Here is a 21,520-nt window from a genome sequence, read left to right as displayed (position 1 = left end):
ACTATGGTGATACTGTCGATGTCTAGGGTTGTTAGACCTAGTGTTAACTTATAGCTTACTGAAGTAATAACACAAATAATAATAATATATTCCACTTCTATAGCGCTTTTCATTCAAAAAATAATCTCAAATAATCAAATATAACAGCTACGGCATATGATAATAGTAGGTGTGGACTACGAGCTTCAACCAGAGGTGAGCGTTTTGAGTGTGCAACAGTTGAGAGGGAACCACGTGGCTTGAGCAGAGAGAGGTTGTCAACGGAAGTACCAACATTTATACCTTGACTCAAAATTGCTAGCTAGTAATGCAAGTGCATTGAAGACATCACACACAACACAATTGTCCTGAAGACAACTTTATTCATAAACCAGCAAGCAAGCATGTAAAGTACGATGCATTATGCCCAGGTTAGGACAACCCTACAGGCATATAAAAACAAAACAAACAGTACACCACATTACCCTTGTAGAGATGGGCTGCAGCAGGATTGCCAACGGTCGTAAACAGAGAGAATGAGAGAAAAAGCTGACGAGAGTTTATTTCCCTTTTGGTTTATTGTATATTCCACTTGCTTTGGCAATGTAAACACATGTATCTAAAGCCAATTGAATCGATAGAGAGATACAGACAGAGTGAGAGAAACAGAGAGAGAGAGAGATACAGAGTGAGAGAAACAGAGAGAGAGAGAGATACAGAGTGAGAGAAACAGAAAGAGAAAGAGAGATACAGAGTGAGAGAAACAGAGAGAGAGAGAGAGATACAGAGTGAGAGAAACAGAGAGAGAGAGAGAGATACAGAGTGAGAGAAACAGAGAGAGAGAGAGAGAATAAAAGAGGGATGTCCTAAGCACAGAACTGAGCCTGTGGGAGGGGTTGAGGTTGTTACATCCACATCAATGAAGACATTCACAAGTGTCCAGCAGAGGGGCTACATGTACATGGGGGAGAGCATACAGAGAATGCTGGTAACATGGAGGGATACTCTGTTGTTTCAGTGTGGTACAGTAACTCTATAGGTGGCTATGGGTCTGAGGACAGAGAAAGGCATCACTTTAGCAGCATAAACAAACAGAACTGATATAAAAGGCAGTTGTGATGTGTCATTTTTGTGATTTTGCTTACACACACACACACACACACACACACACACACACACACACAACACACACACACACACACACACACACACACACACACATTCCCCATTCATCTCGGCAAGAAAGGTTGATACAAAAAGTCTAGTGCTGATTAAGCTAATGCCCATTGAAAGCCTTTTTGTAACAAACAAGCTATGTAATGTAATGTACTGAAAGTGAAAAACGTGTGCTAAAATGAAGGACAAGGTCAAATAGGAACTGACCTGGATACAGCTAAAACGGAACACTTGCTCTGTATCAAAGGGCAGTCTCGGGGGTCTCTATACTTGACTCTGGGCTGGACTTATGATTCCCCACCATAGCATTCATACAGCGTTATACAGTATATCTAAAACGTGATTGTTTGATTGATTCATTGATTGATTGATTTATTGAGTGATGAAGAGAGGCAGAGGAGTGTATGGTGTTTAGGCAGCAGGAGGAGGAGTGTAAGTCCGTGTTCGTGTCGTTGTGGTCAGTCGGTCCGGTCCTCACAGGCCAAAGTCAAAGGTCAGGTCAGACTTGCCCATCTTCTGTCTATACACCGCGTCAAACTTGTCGTTCATAGACACGGTGAAGATGTCCTGCCACAGTCCCACGCGACCTGACAGAAGAAAGAGTCACATGATCATACATCACTTCGGTTTGAGCTATGAATGAGATGAATGACCAAGAGGAGTGGTCAGTAGTCGATATGAATGTTGTCATTTTGAAACCTTCTTTATTGCGTATTGATCAGCTCGTAGGCCATCTATGCTTCCTTATGACTCCCAACCGTGTACAGTGAGGTCCATAAATCACCCTCAATAGAGATGAGCAAAAAAGGCCGTATGAAATAAATCATGCAGATACGGAACTATATTGTACGCATATTTTTGTGTGGGAAATGATATTATTTTACACTAATACAATTGCTCAGAGAAAGAGATTTTGTTCAACAAGTTATATTGAGCAAAATAGCCCCATAACGTCAAAGATACAACAGCATATTTTACTGCAATCAAATCAAAAAAATAAAATGTCATTTGTCACACGCTTTCATGAACAACAGGTGTAGAATTGAAGTGAAATGCTTGCGGCCCTTCTCAACAATGCAGAGTGAAAATAGAAACAATAGTAGAAGATAATAACACATGGAATAGATAGACAATGAGTCACAATAACTTTGCTATATACACAGGGTACCAGTACCGGGTCGTTGTGCAGGGGTTCGAGGTAATGGAGGTAGATATGTACATACAGTGTATTCAGGAAGTATTCAGACCCCTTCACTTTTACCACATTTTGTTACGTTACAGCCTTATTCTAAAAAATAAATTGTCCTCATCAATCCTCACACAATACCCCATAATGACAAAACAAAAACATGTTTTTAGAAATTGAGCTCAGCTGCATCCTGTTTCCATTGATCATCCTTGAGATGTTTCTACAACTTGATTGGTGTCCGCCTGTGGTAAATTCAATTGATTGCACATGATTTGTAAAGGCACACACCCGTCTATATAAGGTCCCACAGTTGACAGTAGATGTCAGAGCAGAAACCAAGCCATGATGTCCGCAGAGCTCAGAGACAGGATTGTGTCGAGGCACAGATCTGGGGCATTGAAGGTCCCCAAGAACACATTGGCCTTCATCATTCTTAAATGGAAGAAGTTTGAAACCACCAACTCTATCTAGAGCAGGCCGTCCAGCCAAACTGAGCAATCAGGGGAGACGGGCCTTGGTCAGGGAGGTGAAACAAGAACCCGATGGTCACTCTGACAGAGCTCTAGAGTTCCTCTGTAGAGATGGGAGATCCTTCAACCTTCTCTGCAGCCCTCCACCAATCAGGCCTTTATGGTAGAGTGGCCAGACGGAAGCCACTCCTCAGTAAAAGGCACAAGACAACACAGGAGTGGCTTCGGGACAAGTCTCTGAATGTCCTCGAGTGGCCCAGCCAGAGCCCGGACTTGAACCCGATTGACCATCTCTGGAGAGACCTGAAAATAGCTGTGCGGCGACGCTCCCCATCCAACCTGACAGAGCTTGAGATGATCTGCAGAGGAGAATGGGAGAAACTCCCCAAATACAGGTGTGCCAGGCTTGTAACATCAAACCCCAAGAAGACTAGAGGCTGTAATCGCTGCCAAAGGAGCTTCAACATAGTACTGAGCAAAGGGTCTGAATACGTATGTAATTGTGATATTTCAGTTTTTGCTTTGTCATTATGGGGTATTGTGTGTAGACTGATGAGGGGGAAAAAACCATTTAATACAGTAAATACATTTTAGAATAAGGCTGTAACGTAAGAACGTACAACATTTTGGGAAATGTGAGAAAAGTCAAGGGGTCTGAATACTTTCTGAATGCTCTGTACGTAAGGGTCACTGAAGGGGGGGCGACGTCATCAATGTACTTATTAATGAAGCCACTGATGTGATAAACTCCTCAATGTTATCGGATGAGTCCTGAAACATATTCCAGTCTGTGCTAGCGAAACAGTCCTGTAACTTAGCACCAGACCACTTCCGTATTGAGCATGTCACTGGTACTTCCTGTTGGGAGTTTCTGTTTGTAAGCAGGAATCAGGAAGACAAGAGATTTGGTCAGATTTGCCAAAGGGAGGGCCTTGTATCTATTTCTGCGTGCGGAGTAAAGGTGATCATGGGTTTTGTCGCCTCTAGTTGCACAGGTGACATGCTGGTAATAATGAGGTAAAACGGATTTCAGTTTCCCTGCATTCAACTCACAGGCCAAGAGAAGTGCGTCCCTCTGGAAGTTGTCATAGAGCATCGGTTTGTGGTGGTATACAGACAGCGTCGGAAAAATATAGATGAAAACTCTCTTGGTAAATAGCACAGTCTGCGGCTTATGAGGTCTTCCAACTCAGGCGAGCGAAAACTCGAGACTAACATTAGAGAGCGCGCACCAGCAGCTGTTTAACTAAGAGACACACCCCCTTCCCCCCTACTCTTAACCTAGGGTGCAGAATATCTAGAGCTGCCAACTCGCTGAAGTAGAAACCTTCATCCAAATCGAGGTCAGTGATCGCTGTTCTGAACACGTTTTCGGCCATAGGAAATGATGGCGGAGACATTATGCACAATAAAAGTTACGATCAGCATAAGAAAACACAAAAATAGCAGAATTTGTCAGCACGTAGAGCGGGCGCTATCTAACGCGGCGTCATCTCGTACATCCAAGTATGGGGTTCTTTTCTGCTTTGGATCCTTATTTAGGCGCCAAACCCACCACTGGTGTGCGTAGTAGTCAAAGAGCTCTATTTTCAAGTTATCCAACGAATGTCAATTCCGGGAGTTAGCTAAAATGGCATTGGTAGTTGGATTGGAGCCGGTGCTATGGTCAGATTACATGAAAATAGAGCTCTTTGGCCACGCATACCAGTTTGGGGTCGAAATAAGGGTGTATAAGCAGAAAAGAACCCCATCCCTACTGTAAAATATGGTGGTGGATCTTCGACGTTATGGGGATATTTTGCTTTCACTGCTCCGAGGTCCTTTGTTAAGATCAACGGCATCATGAACATTGCCAAGTACCAGGACATTTTAGCCCAAAACCTGGCTGCCTCTGCCAGGAGGCTGAAACTTGGACGCGAGTGGATCTTCTAGCAAAACAATAACACCAACGACACATCAAAATCCAAAAAGAAATGGTTCATTGACAGCAAAATCAACATTTTTCAATGGCCATCTCAGTCTCTGGACTTGAAAACCTGTGGTTTGAATTGAAGAGGGCCGTCCATAAGCACAGATGAAGGATATCAAGGATCTGGAAAGATTCTGTATGGAGGAATGGTCTAAGATCACTCCAAATGTGTCCTCCAATCTCATAAAACATTTGAGAAAAAGGCTCAGGGCCGATAACCGCACAAGGTGAGGTATTGAAAGGTGTTGAAATCAGGGGCCAATCATTTTGACCCCTATTGTTTTGACCCCTATCATTTTGACCCCTATTGTTTTGACCCCTATCATTTTGACCCCTATTGTTTTGACCCCTATCATTTTGACCCCTATCGTTTTGAGAGAAAAAAATATTACTTGTAAAACAAAATATCTTTCTATGAAAAATGTTATTACGATAAAATAATTTCCCCAATTTTTGGAGTACACCATGTAAGTATTTGTATTATTTATTTGATACAGTCTTTTTTGCTCATCTGTCAAGAGTGCCAATCATTTTGGGCCTATGTACGTATGCTTATGTCTACAGACATGGACTCACCTGTCCTCCAGTAGTGTGTATAGGAATGTGTGTTTATGGCCCTATTAGCTCAGAGCTGTGTGTTAGACCAGCACCAGGTCAGAGGCTAGGGTCCATGCACTACAAGAAACAGAATATGGAGAAAACAAGACAAATCTGACAACAAATCATAAGAAAAAACAACATAACAAAAATCTACAATAATCAACATGAAAAATGGAATCATAATTATATTAAAATGACATTCACAAATCATAATGCAAGAAAAAGTACAACAAATGTGAATGGATTTCCAAACTGATCAGTAAGGTTCAACTCCTTGTACCAGAAATCACTGAGCTGTAATTACTATGTTTAACCACAGGGTGGCGTTGCAGAGCAAAAATAGGAGTGAATGGAAATGCCCTTAATGAATGGTCCAGCGTACGATATTCCCTATTCCTTTGAAAGTGTATGTTACTGCTGGGGTATGTACATCTGATTCATGATCTGTGGTTTGCTAAAATAAAGCTCTAGTTACTCTCTGCCCCTAACAGACCCGGGATCAGCCTTCCGCAAACCAGTGCTAACCTTCACCATTATGAGCCAAACAACTAAACTAGCCCTGGATCATTGCTTAAAGATATAGACTACACACAAACGCATATTATGTAACTGTTCTTCATAGCCTACATACAAATCTGGTATAGGTTGACTCATCCTCAGCCAGCCGAGACATACACTCCCCCAGGGTTAGCACAGCTATAAAGCCATATGAACAAATTCGATATGCTTTGAAGAGTGTGCATCCGTATGCATACAGCAGTGGACACATAGCAGGTTTCTGTATTTTGATGTACGGCTGAGGCTCACACACTCCGTTCTGATATCCTCTTTCTTTGTCTCTCTCTCTCTGTCATTCCCTCTCTCCCTCTCTGTTCCCCCTCTTCTATCTGAGTACACCATGTCATGCACTTCAAGCATGCTTGTGTCTAGGCTTGTGAGTGTCTAATAGTAGCCTAAACAATGTATATGATACGAGCAGCAAAGCCATGAACGGGGCTAGAGGGAGTCTGGTCACATCAGTTTAGCAAATACAGTACACAAAGTACAGTGTGTGTGTGTGTGTGTGTGTGTGTGTGTGTGTGTGTGTGTGTGTGTGTGTGTGTGTGTGTGTGTGTGTGTGTGTGTGTGTGTGTGTGTGTGTGTGTGTGTGTGTGTGTGTGTGTGTGTGTGTGTGTGTGTGTGTGTGTGTGTGTGTGTGTGTGTGTGTAAAGGTTGGAGTTGACATACAGTACACATGTTAGGTTACTGTCCCTCTTGGCACACAGCCTTCACCCCTTCCATTCACTTTACGGCACAAAGCACGCAATGCTTCAGTAACCTTACAGATCTCTTTACTTATTCAACTCTGTTGTCGGGAGATAATCGGAAATCTCTTCTTTAGTGACTGACTACCCCTCGCTTCCGTTTTCTTTCCTCCTTATCTTCCTTCCCTCTATCCCTCTCTTTCTCTTCCTCGCTCTCTACCTCTGTCCTTCCCTATCTCTCTCCCACTCCCCCATATCTCTTGCTCCCTCTTTCTCCCTCTCTCCCTTCCTTCTCTCCCTACCCCCTCTATTTCTCTACCTCCCTCTCTCCCCCATCCCTCCCCCCTCGCTCCCTCCTGCAGATGGAGAGGGTCTCACCCCTGCAGATGGAGAGGGCCTCTGAGTTGCAGCACTGCTCTATGAGCTGGTTGCAGCTCTCTACCATTGTCTCCAGCTGGGCCTTGTCACACGAGACACCCAGGAACCTCGCCAGCTTCCCCACCAATGTCCCCAGGTCCTGGAGAGAGAGAGGGGAGAGAGCAGAAGAGGAGACGAGAGAGAGATAGAGAGAGCGAGAGAGAGAAATTCAAATAAAACAGTAACTATATTTAGTCTCCTCCAAAATTATTGGCATTTTACATGCATGTTACCTAATTTTTACACCCCAGTGAAACAGGAAGGCCACAATACAGTTCCTTAAAGGGGTAATCAGCAGTTGCTACATCCATTCTTGGACTTCTGAATTCATTATACAGTGGGGCAAAAAAGTATTTAGTCAGCCACCAATTGTGCAAGTTCTCCCACTTAAAAAGATAAGAGAGGCCTGTAATTTTCATCATAGGTACCCTTCAACTATGACAGACAAAATTAAAGAAAATCCAGAAAATCACATTGTAGGATTTTTTATGAATTTATTTGCAATTATGGTGGAAAATAAGTATTTGGTCAATAACAAAAGTTTATCTCAATACTTTGTTATATACCCTTTGTTGGAAATGACAGAGGTCAAACGTTTTCTGAAAGTCTGTTGCTGGTATTTTGGCCCATTCCTCCATGCAGATCTCCTCTAGATCAGTGATGTTTTGGGGCTGTTGCTGGCCAACACGGACTTTCAACTCCCTCCAAAGATTTTCTATGGGGTTGAGCTCTGGAGACTGGCTAGGCCACTCCAGGACCTTGAAATGCTTCTTACGAAGCCACTCCTTCATTGCCCGGGCGGTGTGTTCGGGATCATTGTCATGCTGAAAGACCCAGCCATGTTTCATCTTCAATGCCCTTGCTGATAGAAGGATGTTTTCACTCAAAATCTCACGATACATGGCCCCATTCATTCTTTCCTTTACACGGATCAGTCGTTCTGGTCCCTTTGCAGAAAAACAGCCCCAAAGCATGATGTTTCCACCCCCATGCTTCACAGTAGGTATGGTGTTCTTTGGATGCAACTCAGCATTCTTTGTCCTCCAAACACGGCAAGTTTAGTTTTTACCAAAAAGTTATATTTTGGTTTCATCTGACCATATGACATTCTCCCAATCTTCTTCTGGATCATCCAAATGCTCTCTGGCAAACTTCAGACGGGCCTGGACATGTACTGGCTTAAGCAGGGAGACACGTCTGGCACTGCAGGATTTGAGTCCCTGGCGGCGTAGTGTGTTACTGATGGTAGGCTTTGTTACTTTGGTCCCAGCTCTCTGCAGGTCATTCACTAGGTCCCCCCGTGTGGTTCTGGGATTTTTGCTCACCGTTCTTGTGATCATTTTGACCTCACGGGGTGAGATCTTGCGTGGAGCCCCAGATCGAGGGAGATTATCAGTGGTCTTGTATGTCTTCTATCTCCTAATAATTGCTCCCACAGTTGATTTCTTCAAACCAAGCTGCTTACCTATTGTATATTCAATCTTCCCAGCCTGGTGCAGGTCTCCAATTTTGTTTCTGGTGTCCTTTGACAGCTCTTTGTTCTTGGCCATAGTGGAGTTTGGAGTGTGACTGTTTGAGGTTGTGGACAGGTGTCTTTTATACTGATAACAAGTTCCAACAGGTGCCATTAATACAGGTAACGAGTGGAGGACAGAGGAGCCTCTTAAAGAAGAAGTTACAGGTCTGTGAGAGCCAGAAATCTTGCTTGTTTGTAGGTGACCAAATACTTATTTTCCACCATAATTTGCAGATAAATTCATAAAAAATCCTACAATGTGATTTTCTGGATTTCTTTTCTCATTTTGTTTGTCATAGATGAAGTGTAACTATGATGACAATTACAGGCCCCTATTTTTTTTAAGTGGGAGAACTTGCACAATTGGTGGCTGACTAAATACTTTTTTTGCCCCACTGTATGTACCCATTGATTATTGAAGAATATAACTTAGAAATGCCTCATGGGCTTAGTTCAACTGCCATATTCCATCAGAAACCAATATATAAACTTGTTTTACTTTTTTTGTAAACAAATACATCTTTAACAAACACTATATTGCTCCAAAACACGATTAAAAATATAATTTTGATAGCATGAAACTGTCAGTCCTTGCATCCATAGCTTTGTCTATGAATTTGAGAGCGGTGACATTTCTCCAGCCCCATCCCTCAGCTTTTTACCCAAACCAGGGGTGGGGAGACGGCTTTGTTATCGTTGCTACTGCTGATTGCGCTTCCAGCTGAGACTAAATTTTAAAAGTTGAATGTTAATGCAGATTAATAAAAAATATATATATATTTAGGGGTGCCAAAAATTTTGACAATTACGTATTTATTTGAGAAATGACTTGTTAAACAAAATCTATTTCTCTGAGCAATATAAAATACATTTTTTTGAGTACACCATATAGCTCAGTATTTGTATTATTTATTTTATACAGTATTTTTTGCTCATCTTTATCAAGAGTGCCAATCATTTATGAGGTGACTGTACCAAATGATCTCTTCTTATCACTCCGAAATGACCTATGAGCTATGTCTTCTTAATAGGCGGGTTGCAGTGCATTCTATTCCACACACAACACAGTCACACCACTGTCACACCACTGTGACAAGGGCTGTATTTATAGGGGGAGTGGGGTAAGTTGAGCCAAAGGGGTATGGTTTTCTTGTTTCTAGGAAACCATACGCAAAATGTGTCATTTGACAAAATATACTGAACAAAAATACAAGGCATTATCGCTGGGATATGAGTTAACAGTGGTAAGAAGTACAACATGTTTGTTAGGTGTTAAGTCTGTGTTAAAATATGCTTCAAATTATTAAAAGACAAAAAGTGATTATGTTGAATTTTGTTTGGAAAATAAATATAGACATGGTTATAAAACAGTAGTGGTAATACTTAATTCAGTACAGACATTTGTAGGCGTCTTAACATACCCTGTTCCGCTTGTCCAAAATAAGAGGTCTCTGTTGGCACAACTTACCCGGGGGTATGAGGTCAATTGAGCCAAGAGACCCCTTTTTTTGGACAAGCTATGTTTTTTACAAGTATTCTGATTATTTCCAGGGATACACAACATCCTGAAATCTATGTAAAAAATCTTTGTTAGAAAGAATACTATATTTCTCCCTTGACGGAGTGATGCTGAATGTAAAAAGCGTCTCAACTCACTCCACTCTCCCCTACATCTCAGACAGAGCGGGGGTTGAACTCTGACTCCGAACATCTGATTATGTCATCTAGACACCGTGTACAGATCCTTCTATGCGTTATCAAGCGGTTGTACATTGGAGTTTCATTGCCTTGCTATAAGGAGGCTGAATTTCTGTCTGCCTATGTGGACGGTTATAAACTTTGACCGCAGTTCCCTTTTTTCTTTCTATAGAAACAGAAGTTTTCTTATCCTTATATAACTTGCTCAGCAAATACCCTTGATACACATGTTACTGTTCATCGCAGTTGCGCACGAGCCATGTTTGGATCTGTGTTGAAACGTGCCTACAGCAGAACAGCAATGGTCAAACGCTCAAATACCTTTACAGAACGTCTGATCATGTTCTTGCCTTAGTTACTGACTTGCATTTCTGAGACCAACTTTTGCCATCAGTGAACACAAAAGCCACTGTTAAGTTTCGTTCCTGGAATATAACGCATTGTTTTCGTCAGAAGAGAAACGTGTGCAATTGTTTTTCACTGTTTCTGGCCATCAGTAAATACTACTGCACAAAACACTTCCGGCCGGTGTACCCCGGGTTTTGTTGTGTACCTGTGCTTTGTGGCAGCCGGTACTTTGTACTTGGTTGTGTGTACTTTGTGCTGCCCTCACTTGTTCTTTGGGCATTTGTTTTTGTGACGCGGTTACATCCTGTTTTAATAATTGCCTGAGTAAAGTCATCTCTGCTCTCCTGCGCCTGACTTCCATGCACCGGCTGCACCCACCCCGTGACAAAATCAGCCCATCAGTGTCATACCATGTACAATATAATAACAGTGTATGGAAAGATCGAGGAAATGGGGACTGTCTAATTGTTACAATATTGTTGACATGCAGGGATGCAGAGCATGAAGTTGGGTTAACCATAAGTCATCATCTTCCACATTGTGAACTTTGAAAGAGCTTTTCTCTGGTGATGATTGAGGCCTGTACATAGTTGTGTTCCTCCATTGTATTCACCTTTTTTACTTGCATTTATTCATCTATTTTTTTTACCCAATTTTGTGATATCCAATTGGTAGTTACAGTCTTGTCTCATCTCTGCAACTCTCCTACGGACTCGGGCGAGGCGAAGGTCGAGAGCCGCGCGTCCTCCGAAACACGACCCTGCCAAGCTGCACTACTCGCTTAACCCGGAAGCCAGCCGCACCAATGTGTCGGAGGAAACTTGCGGATAGTGTTTCTGCGCACCAATGGAAAGTCAATATAGCAACGAGCAAACTAGCCTTTGTATTGAATACATGGAACTGCATTGTGATGATACCAATGAATGTGCTTATTTCTTCTATTTTTTTTAATCAGGAATAATATTTGTGTATGAAATAGTTTGGTGTAATATGCATAAAAGGAGAGTAATAGCCCATAATTCTGCAACTTTGGATAGTTGTACTTCCTTTTTAGTGACTGCAAAGAAAATGTATTGCTCTACTTGGATTTTTATTAGACAGACTAACTTTCTGTTTTGTCTGCTGGGACTCAATAGATAAGTATGGTAGCGTTTATCTTTTTGCAGGCAGTCGTGTTCTTTTTCAATCAATCTGGAATGTTGACGGTAATATGGTCATTTTGATGGGTATATTTATGTTTTGAGGAAGCAACTACATTTGCTAAAGCGCATTCACTCTTTTGCAAAAGGCCACAGAGTTCTCTCTCTTTTGAACTCTATTTGGGAAGTAGACAACAATGTTAAAAATAAAATGCTTGTATGCGATTGAGAGAAACTGTAACCTGTTTGCTTTCTAAGAAAGGTAGGCTACATGAGCTACGTTCCCCCAACAGTGTCAATGCCGTAACTATGTTGTAACACTGATAGTCACGTTGAGTGATAGTGAATAAGATCACGTCTTGGAAGGCTTACTAGTGTAAATACTGTATAAATGTTTGTGTTTGCAAATGATTCCTAATAAGAACATGCTGTGTTTCTGGGCAGGTGTTGTGTGTGTGTGTGTGTGTGTGTGTGTGTGTGTGTGTGCGTGCGTGCGTGCGTGCGCGTGTGTGTGTGTCTGTGCAATGCAGCCCCACAGGGACCTTTGGAACAGCAAACACTATTGATTTGGCCCCCTTCTGCCCCAGTGAGGGTACAGTTACAGTTATGTTCCACAGACCGGAACTCTGGTTACCACGTAGCTCTGAGGGTGGTACGATTATCATAGGGGTTAGGTGGTATGGGTAAAGTGACAGTGACATTGGTTTGGGATAGGATAGAGCAGGATCACCCAAAGCAGGGCCAAACTTGGCTTGTTAGATGCTTACAGAATGATCTTGTGGTGGGTTTTAGCGGCTGACTATTCACTGTACCTCTAGGATAGAGGCTGGGGGTTCTGGTAAGGTGTGGTGTTAGTTAGATATATGGTAGACAGTAGATATAGATGAGTGATGGAGGGAGAGAGCGAGGAGGAAAGCGTTTGTTTTTTACCTTGTACATGTCTTCATATTTCAGGAAGAGGACGTTTGAGTCCATGCGATGCTCCCAGAACTCCTGCACGTGCTCAAACCAGGAACCATATCCCACTATGAAACAGAGAGAAAAAAGAAGGGGAGAGAGAGAGATATATAGGTGGAGAGAGTTTAGTGAGTTTCCCCAGGTGACTAGGCTTTCTCTTCCCTCGTCACACAACCTGGCCTGATCAGTTACTCATTGCCTAAATAATCATTAAGAAAAGTAGTCCAGTGTCGACACCCCCTGCACACCTGGGGGGGGGGGGGGGGGGGTGAACCCTGAACTCTGACACTCACGCTTGTCGTTCATGAAGCGTCTGCAGAACTCCTGAAAGGTTCCGCGGTAGCTCATGGTTCTGAGGGAGCGGTGGAACTGGTAGTAAGACACCACAAGATCTTTAGGGTTCCTCGCCATGTAGATCACCTACAGGAGAACCACATAGACAATTAGGATTGAATACATGGAAACATTATACAAACCAATTGAAGTGTACTCTAACCTTGGACTCTCCATTGTGCATGGCTGTAGGCAGGAAGCGGTAGGGCAGGTGGCTTTTGATCAGACGAGGAGACGTCAACTCCTGGGAAAACATAGAGGAAACGTCATCATAACATTGGGAACAGAGACGGTATAAAACAAGGAGCAGAAAAACACCTAATCCATTTCTTGCTTTGCATCACCACATGGTGCTACATGTGGTGGGCTGAGTGGTATGGTTAACTGTACCTGTCTGTTTTACAAGGAAGTGATTCAGGATCAGGAAGTAGTAATACTCAGTGCTGTAGGTCTACCTGTATAATGTCTAGGCCAGGCTGAGGGTACTCTGGGACAGTAGTAATACTCAGTGCTGTAGGCCTACCTGTATAATGTCTAGGCTGAGGGTACTACAGAACAGTAGTAATACTCAGTGCTGTAGGCCTACCTGTATGATGTCTAGGCCAGGCTGAGGGTACTACAGAACAGTAGTAATACTCAGTGCTGTAGGCCTACCTGTATGATGTCTAGGCCAGGCTGAGGGTACTACAGAACAGTAGTAATACTCAGTGCTGTAGGCCTACCTGTATGATGTCTAGGCCAGGCTGAGGGTACTCCAGAACAGTAGTAATACTCAGTACTGTAGGTCTACCTGTATAATGTCTAGGCTCGGCTGAGGGTACTCTGGTGACAGTAGTAATACTCAGTGCTGTAGGCCTACCTGTATAATGTCTAGGCTGAGGGTACTCCAGAACAGTAGTAATACTCAGTGCTGTAGGTCTACCTGTATAATGTCTAGGCCAGGCTGAGGGTACTCTGGGACAGTAGTAATACTCAGTGCTGTAGGCCTACCTGTATAATGTCTAGGCTCGGCTGAGGGTACTCCAGAACAGTAGTAATACTCAGTGCTGTAGGTCTACCTGTATAATGTCTAGGCTCGGCTGAGGGTACTCCAGAACAGTAGTAATACTCAGTGCTGTAGGTCTACCTGTATAATGTCTAGGCCCGGCTGAGGGTACTACAGAACAGTAGTAATACTCAGTGCTGTAGGTCTACCTGTATAATGTCTAGGCCAGGCTGAGGGTACTCCAGAACAGTAGTAATACTCAGTGCTGTAGGCCTACCTGTATAATGTCTAGGCCAGGCTGAGGGTACTCCAGAACAGTAGTAATACTCAGTGCTGTAGGCCTACCTGTATAATGTCTAGGCCAGGCTGAGGGTACTCCAGAACAGTAGTAATACTCAGTGCTGTAGGCCTACCTGTATAATGTCTAGGCCAGGCTGAGGGTACTCCAGAACAGTAGTAATACTCAGTGCTGTAGGCCTACCAGTATAATGTCTAGGCCAGGCTGAGGGTACTCCAGAACAGTAGTAATACTCAGTGCTGTAGGCCTACCTGTATAATGTCTAGGCTGAGGGTACTCCAGAACAGTAGTAATACTCAGTGCTGTAGGCCTACCTGTATGTCTAGGCTAGGCTGAGGGTACTCCAGAACAGTAGTAATACTCAGTGCTGTAGGCCTACCAGTATAATGTCTAGGCCAGGCTGAGGGTACTCCAGAAGAGTAGTAATACTCAGTGCTGTAGGCCTACCTGTATAATGTCTAGGCTAGGCTGAGGGTACTCCAGAACAGTAGTAATACTCAGTGCTGTAGGCCTACCAGTATAATGTCTAGGCCAGGCTGAGGGTACTCCAGAAGAGTAGTAATACTCAGTGCTGTAGGCCTACCTGTATAATGTCTAGGCTAGGCTGAGGGTACTCCAGAACAGTAGTAATATGCAGTGATGTAGGCCTACCTGTATGATGTCTAGGCCAGGCTGAGGGTACTCCAGAACAGGAAGCTGCTCATCGATGTTCATCAGACCAATCTCATCTGGTTCCGCTCCCTGACTCACCAGATACACAACTTCCTGAAGGAGACTGGTACCTGAGAGAGTGAGAGAGAGAGAGAGAGAAAGAGAGAGGGGGGGAGAGAGAGAGAGAGAGAGAGAGAGAGAGAGAGAGAGAGAGAGAGAGAGAGAGAGAGAGAGAGAGAGAGAGAGAGAGAGAGAGAGAGAGAGAGAGAGAGAGAGAGAGAGAGAGAGAGAGAGAGAGGGAGAGAGGGAGGGAGAGAGGAGGGGGGGTTAGGAGAGAATAAGAGAATCAAGAGGAATAAGTAAATGGGTAGTCAGTTGTCTAAACGTAAAATTACACCAATGAGGGGAAAATTCACAGCCCAAAATACACCATTATAGTGCTTGTTACCAACCTCACACCCCAAAGGATCTTCACGGAGCAATGTGACCATTGCCATTAGTGATGCATCAAGAGAGCCACATTTCCCTAAGTGGTCCTCATGTACTGGACAAATATATAAATGCAACATGCAACAATTTCAACGATTTTACTGAGCTATAGTTCTCATAAGGAAATGTGTTAATTGAAATAAATGCCATCATCTATCTATTTCACATGACTGGGAATACAGATATGCATCTGTTGGTCACAGATACCTTATAAAAAGGTAGGGGCGTGGATCAGAAAACCAGTCGGTATCTGGTGTGACCACCATTTTCCTCATGCAGCGCAACACATCTCCATCCCATATAGTTGATCAGGCTGTGGATTGTGGTCTGCGGAATGTTGTCCCACTCCTCTTCAATGGCTGTGTGAAGTTGCTGGATATTGGTGGGAACTGGAACACGCTGTCATACACGTCGATCTAGAGCATCCCAAACATGCTCAATGGGTAACATGTCTCGTCAGTAGGCAGGCCATTGACGAACTGGGACATTTACAGCTTCCAGGAATTGTGTATATATCCTTGCAACATGGGCCATGCATTATCATGCTGAAACATGAGGTGATGGGGACGGATGAATGGCACAACCCCACCGACGCCATGGGGCACTCAGCAAACCTCTTGCCCACACGATGCTATACGTGGTCTGCTGTTGTGCGGCCGGTTTGACGTACTGCCAAATTCTCTAAAACTATGTTGTAGGCAGCTTATTGTAGAGAAATTAACATTAAATTCAGTGTCAACAGCTCTGGTGGACATTCCTGCAGTCAGCATGCCAATTACACGCTCCCTCAAAACTTGAGACATCTGTTGCATTGTGCTGTGTGACAAAACTGCACATTTTTGAGTGGCCCTTTAGTGTCCCCAGGACAAGGTGCTCCTGTATAATGATCATGCTGTTTAATCAGCTTATTGACATGCCACACCTGTCAGGCGGATGGATTATCTTGGCAAAGGAGAAATGCTCAATATAGGGATGTAAACAAATTGCTCCACAAAATTTGAGAGAAATGTGCTTTTTGTGTGTATGGAACATTTCGGGGATATTTTATTTCAGCTCATGAAACATGGGACCAACACTAAACATGTTGTGTTTATATTTTTGCGCAGTATAGTTTTATACCGAATTCTGCAATGCTAGTTTGGCTATTTTAGCTAGCTAACCTTAGCTAGGTAGGTAGCTAATCTAGCACCAAAGCTAGCACAGTATCTGGATCTTCCCCTTTTCTTTTTCCACTGCAGTTTCAGGTGAGTAGCACTCAGTGAGTCCGTGTTAAACCTTGTGAAAAAGTAGCTGGTGGAAGTACCAATGCCAAAGACAAGAAAAGGACATACCATTTTTTTGCAGAGAATTGTAAAAGAAGGAATGGCTACATATCTAGCTAGCTCACTACACTACAATTCATAATGGACTGGTAATATGTAGTCCGTTAGCTAGCTACACATATTTTGCCAGACAGTAAATTAATTATTTAGCTAATAAATCAGAATCTAATTCATGTTAATAGGTTATCCCCATCATTGTTCAGGTCAGCCATTTATGTCATATAATGGTATTTGGTCAAATTATTGGCACGGTTCAAAGACAGGCAATAGAGAGTGAGAGAGAGAGCACCACCCATGTTGTGGCAGGGAGAGGACGAACGGGTCATCAGCTGAGTACTTGGAATTTGTGTTATAAGGCAGTCTGGTAAGGCACTTTGACCAGCAATTTACATTGCACACAGATTGGAACTATCAGTTCAACTCCTCATCTTTTCTGTCTAAGTCCAAGTGCTAAAACAAAACAGTTGTTGCCTAGATTCTGATTTCATATTGTTGTCATGGCAGGGGACAAAGACAGCCAGTGGAGAGAGAGCGAGAGAGAGAGAGCATTGCCCATGTTGAGGCAGGGAGAGGACGAATAGGTCGTCAGGTGAGAATTTGGAGTGTAGTGGTGAAGAAACAATGGTGAACACACAAATTAAATATTTTAATGTAGTCCTATAAGACATGCTTTGTAGATGTATTATTGTTTAAGTTTATTCATATTTCGGCAATAGAAAGTCCCATCTATTTTGGCAATAGAAAGTAAGACACTGTTTGTCATGTTTGTTGAAGGGGACTGAGCCACAATTCAGGGACCAGTTGAGCACAGATGACAGGAGCAGAGCCACCGTACAAATAGAAGTTATCAACATCAGCACTAGCACAAAGTCAAACCAACCACATCCCAAGTTTATTGTAATCCAGACGTGAGCTGACATAGTTTTGTCATTACAGTGCCTCTTTAAAGTTTTTTTTTTAATAAGAGGTCATGCTTTGGCAAAAACTCAGACCCTGCCTTTTATTGTCCCCAGCACAAGGTGCACCTGTGTAATGATCATGCTGTTTAATCAGATTCTTGATATGCCACACATGTCAGGTGGATGGATTACCTTGGCAAAGAAGAAATGCTCGCTAACAGGGATGTAAACAAATTGGAGCAAGAAATTTAATAGAAATATGCTTTTTGTGTGTATGGAACTTTTCTGGGATATTTTATTTCACCTCATGAAACCAACACTTAACATGTGTTTATATTTTTGTGCAGTATAGTTTTACACTGAATGCAGCAGTGCTAGTTTGGCAATTTTAGCTAACCTTAGCTAGCACCAGGCTTTAGAATTGGAAGAAGACTATTGAGAAGTTTTCAGCTCATGCTAAAAGAGTTCACAAAAATCAAACCCTGTGGACTCACAGTTATCTACTGCTTTAGCCAGACAAGAAGAGGAAGCTACTGAAAATTGTAGGTTCAGTGACATTCTTCGCAAGACAGGGTGAGGCCTTAAGAGGACATGAGGAAGAACATGAAAATCTTTAGGAACTTTTAAAAGGCAGAAGACGACAAAGTCCTTCAGAGGTGGTTAGAGGCACAACCATGATTACACTAGCCCTAAGATACAGAAGGATATTCTTAACTTAATGAGAAATTACATCATTTGAATAGCCAAAATCATCTGATCTCTCCCCTTCCCCCCAACAACACAAAGTTAAGCCCTTGGCTGTTGGACAGGCGAACAGTGAGTATTGACTGTCCACTTGGGTAGTGCAATAAGCATTTTTCTACGGCTGGCCATGCTTTCCACCTGGCTACCCCTACCCCGGTCAACTGCCCGGCACCCCCCATAGCAACTCGCCCAAGCATCCCCCATTTCTCCTTCACCCAAATTCAGATAACTGATGTTCTGAAAGAGCTGCAAAATCTGGACCTATACAAATCAGCCGGGCTAGACAATCATTTTTTTTAAACATTTAAGTCATTTAGCAGACGCTCTTATCCAGAGCGACTTACAATTTGGTGCATTCACCTTATGACATCCAGTGGAACAGTCACTTTACAATAGTGCATCTAAATCTTAAAGGGGGGGTGAGAGGGAATACTTATCCTATCCTAGGTATTCCTTAAAGAGGTGGGGTTTCAGGTGTCTCCGGAAGGTGGTGATTGACTCCGCTGTCCTGGCGTCGTGAGGGAGTTTGTTCCACCATTGGGGGGCCAGAGCAGCGAACAGTTTTGACTGGGCTGAGCGGGAGCTGTACTTCCTCAGTGGTAGGGAGGCGAGCAGGCCAGAGGTGGATGAACGCAGTGCCCTTGTTTGGGTGTAGGGCCTGATCAGAGCCTGGAGGTACTGAGGTGCCGTTCCCCTCACAGCTCCGTAGGCAAGCACCATGGTCTTGTAGCGGATGCGAGCTTCAACTGGAAGCCAGTGGAGAGAACGGAGGAGCGGGGTGACGTGAGAGAACTTGGGAAGGTTGAACACCAGACGGGCTGCGGCGTTCTGGATGAGTTGAAGGGGTTTAATGGCACAGGCAGGGAGCCCAGCCAACAGCGAGTTGCAGTAATCCAGACGGGAGATGACAAGTGCCTGGATTAGGACCTGCGCCGCTTCCTGTGTGAGGCAGGGTCGTACTCTGCGGATGTTGTAGAGCATGAACCTACAGGAATGGGCCACCGCCTTGATGTTGGTTGAGAACGACAGGGTGTTGTCCAGGATCACGCCAAGGTTCTTAGCGCTTTGGGAGGAGGACACAATGGAGTTGTCAACCGTGATGGCGAGATCATGGAACGGGCAGTCCTTCCCCGGGAGGAAGAGCAGCTCCGTCTTGCCGAGGTTCAGCTTGAGGTGGTGATCCGTCATCCACACTGATATGTCTGCCAGACATGCAGAGATGCGATTCGCCACCTGGTCATCAGAAGGGGGAAAGGAGAAGGCTAATTGTGTGTCGTCTGCATAGCAATGATAGGAGAGACCATGTGAGGTTATGACAGAGCCAAGTGACTTGGTGTATAGCGAGAATAGGAGAGGGCCTAGAACAGAGCCCTGGGGGACACCAGTGGTGAGAGCGCGTGGTGAGGAGACAGATTCTCGCCACGCCACCTGGTAGGAGCGACCTGTCAGGTAGGACGCAATCCAAGCGTGGGCCGCGCCGGAGATGCCCAACTCGGAGAGGGTGGAGAGGAGGATCTGATGGTTCACAGTATCGAAGGCAGCCGATAGATCTAGAAGGATGAGAGCAGAGGAGAGAGAGTTAGCTTTAGCAGTGCGGAGCGCCTCCGTGATACAGAGGAGAGCAGTCTCAGTTGAATGACTAGTCTTGAAACCTGACTGATTTGGATCAAGAAAGTCATTCAGAGAGAGATAGCGGGAGAGCTGGCCAAGGACGGCACGTTCAAGAGTTTTGGAGAGAAAAGAAAGAAGGGATACTGGTCTGTAATTGTTGACATCGGAGGGATCGAGTGTAGGTTTTTTCTTTCCAAAGATATCTGCCGAAATCGTTGCAACACCTATTACTATCCTGTTCAACCTCTCTTTCGTATCGTCTGAGATTCCCAAAGATTGGAAAGCTGTCACGATCATCCCCCTCTTCAAAGGGGGAGACAGTCTAGACTCAAACTGCTACAGACCTATATCTATCCTACCCTGCCTTTCTAAGGTCTTCGAAAGCCAAGTTAACAAACAGATTACTGACCATTTCGAATCCCACTGCACCTTCTCCGCTAAGCAATCTGGTTTCAGAGCTGGTCATGGGAGCACCTCAGCCACACTCAAGGTCCTAAACAATATCATAACTGCCATCGATAAGAGACATTACTGTGCAGCCGTATTCATCGACTTACTACTTATCTGATAGAGTTCAGTGTGTCAAATCGGAGGGCCTGTTGTCTGGACCCCTGGCATTCTCTATTGGGGATGCCACAGGGTTCAATTCTTGGGCCGACTCTCTTCTCTGTATACATCAATGATGTTGCTCTTGATGCTGGTGATTCTCTGATCCACCTCTACGCAGACGACACCATTCTGTATACTTTTGGCCCTTCTTTGGACACTGTGTTAACTAACCTCCAGACGAGCTTCAATGCCATTACAACTCTCCTTCCGTTGCCTCCAACTGCTATTAAATTCAAGCAAAACTAAATACATGCTCTTCAATCGATCGCTGCCCGCACCTGCCTGCCCGTCCAGCATCACTACTCTGGACAGTTCTGACTTACAATATTTGGACAACTACAAATACCTAGGTGTCTGGTTAGACTGTAAACTCTCCTTTCAGACTCACATTAAGCATCTCCAATCAAAATTAAATCTAGAATCTGCTTCCTATTTTGCACAAAGCCTCCTTCACTCATGCTGCCAAACATACCCTCGTAAAACTGACTATCCTACTGATCCTCGACTTCGGCAATGTCATTTACAAAATAGCCTCCAACACTACTCAACAAATGGATGCAGTCTATCACAGTGCCATCCGTTTTGTCACCAAAGCCTCATATACTACCCACCATTGCGACCTGTACGCTCTCGTTGGCTGGCCCTCGCTTGGCCCTCGCACTGGTCACCATAGCAGCACCCACCCGTATACCCAGCAGGTATATTTCACTGGTCACCCCCAAAGCCAATTCCTCCTTTGGTTGCCTTTCCTTCCAGTTCTCTGCTGCCAATGACTGGAACGAACTGCAAAAATCACTGAAGCTGGATACTCATATCTCCCTCACTAGCTTTAAGCACCAGCTGTCAGAGCAGCTCACAGATCACTGCACCTGTACAT

At 44.0% G+C, this 21,520-nt stretch overlaps 1 protein-coding gene across 2 annotated transcripts in view; it reads right to left on the bottom strand.

Annotated features, from left to right (window-relative positions):
* Positions 1–342: 342 nt before the first annotated feature.
* LOC124014571 (sulfotransferase 4A1-like) overlaps positions 343–21,520 on the bottom strand; it is a 27,739-nt gene continuing 6,561 nt past the window's right edge. The window contains exons 2-8 of one of the 2 annotated variants that reach the window (XR_006835040.1): positions 14,970–15,100; positions 13,199–13,279; positions 12,996–13,122; positions 12,676–12,770; positions 7,006–7,144; positions 5,360–5,458; positions 343–1,742 (exon numbers count right to left, since the gene is read on the bottom strand). Coding sequence is in view for 1 of the 2 variants with exons in the window: in XM_046329729.1 (XP_046185685.1) it covers positions 1,630–1,742; positions 7,006–7,144; positions 12,676–12,770; positions 12,996–13,122; positions 13,199–13,279; positions 14,970–15,100 (686 nt within the window). In the remaining variant the exon portion in view is untranslated. The remainder of the gene's footprint in view (positions 1,743–5,359; positions 5,459–7,005; positions 7,145–12,675; positions 12,771–12,995; positions 13,123–13,198; positions 13,280–14,969; positions 15,101–21,520) is intronic. The other variant, XM_046329729.1, reaches the window with a different exon arrangement.

Source organism: Oncorhynchus gorbuscha, linkage group LG25, assembly GCF_021184085.1.
Source record: "Oncorhynchus gorbuscha isolate QuinsamMale2020 ecotype Even-year linkage group LG25, OgorEven_v1.0, whole genome shotgun sequence".
NCBI lineage: Eukaryota > Metazoa > Chordata > Actinopteri > Salmoniformes > Salmonidae > Oncorhynchus > Oncorhynchus gorbuscha.
The sequence above is the reverse complement of the archived record's forward strand: the minus strand, read 5'-3'. Positions and strand labels throughout refer to the sequence as shown.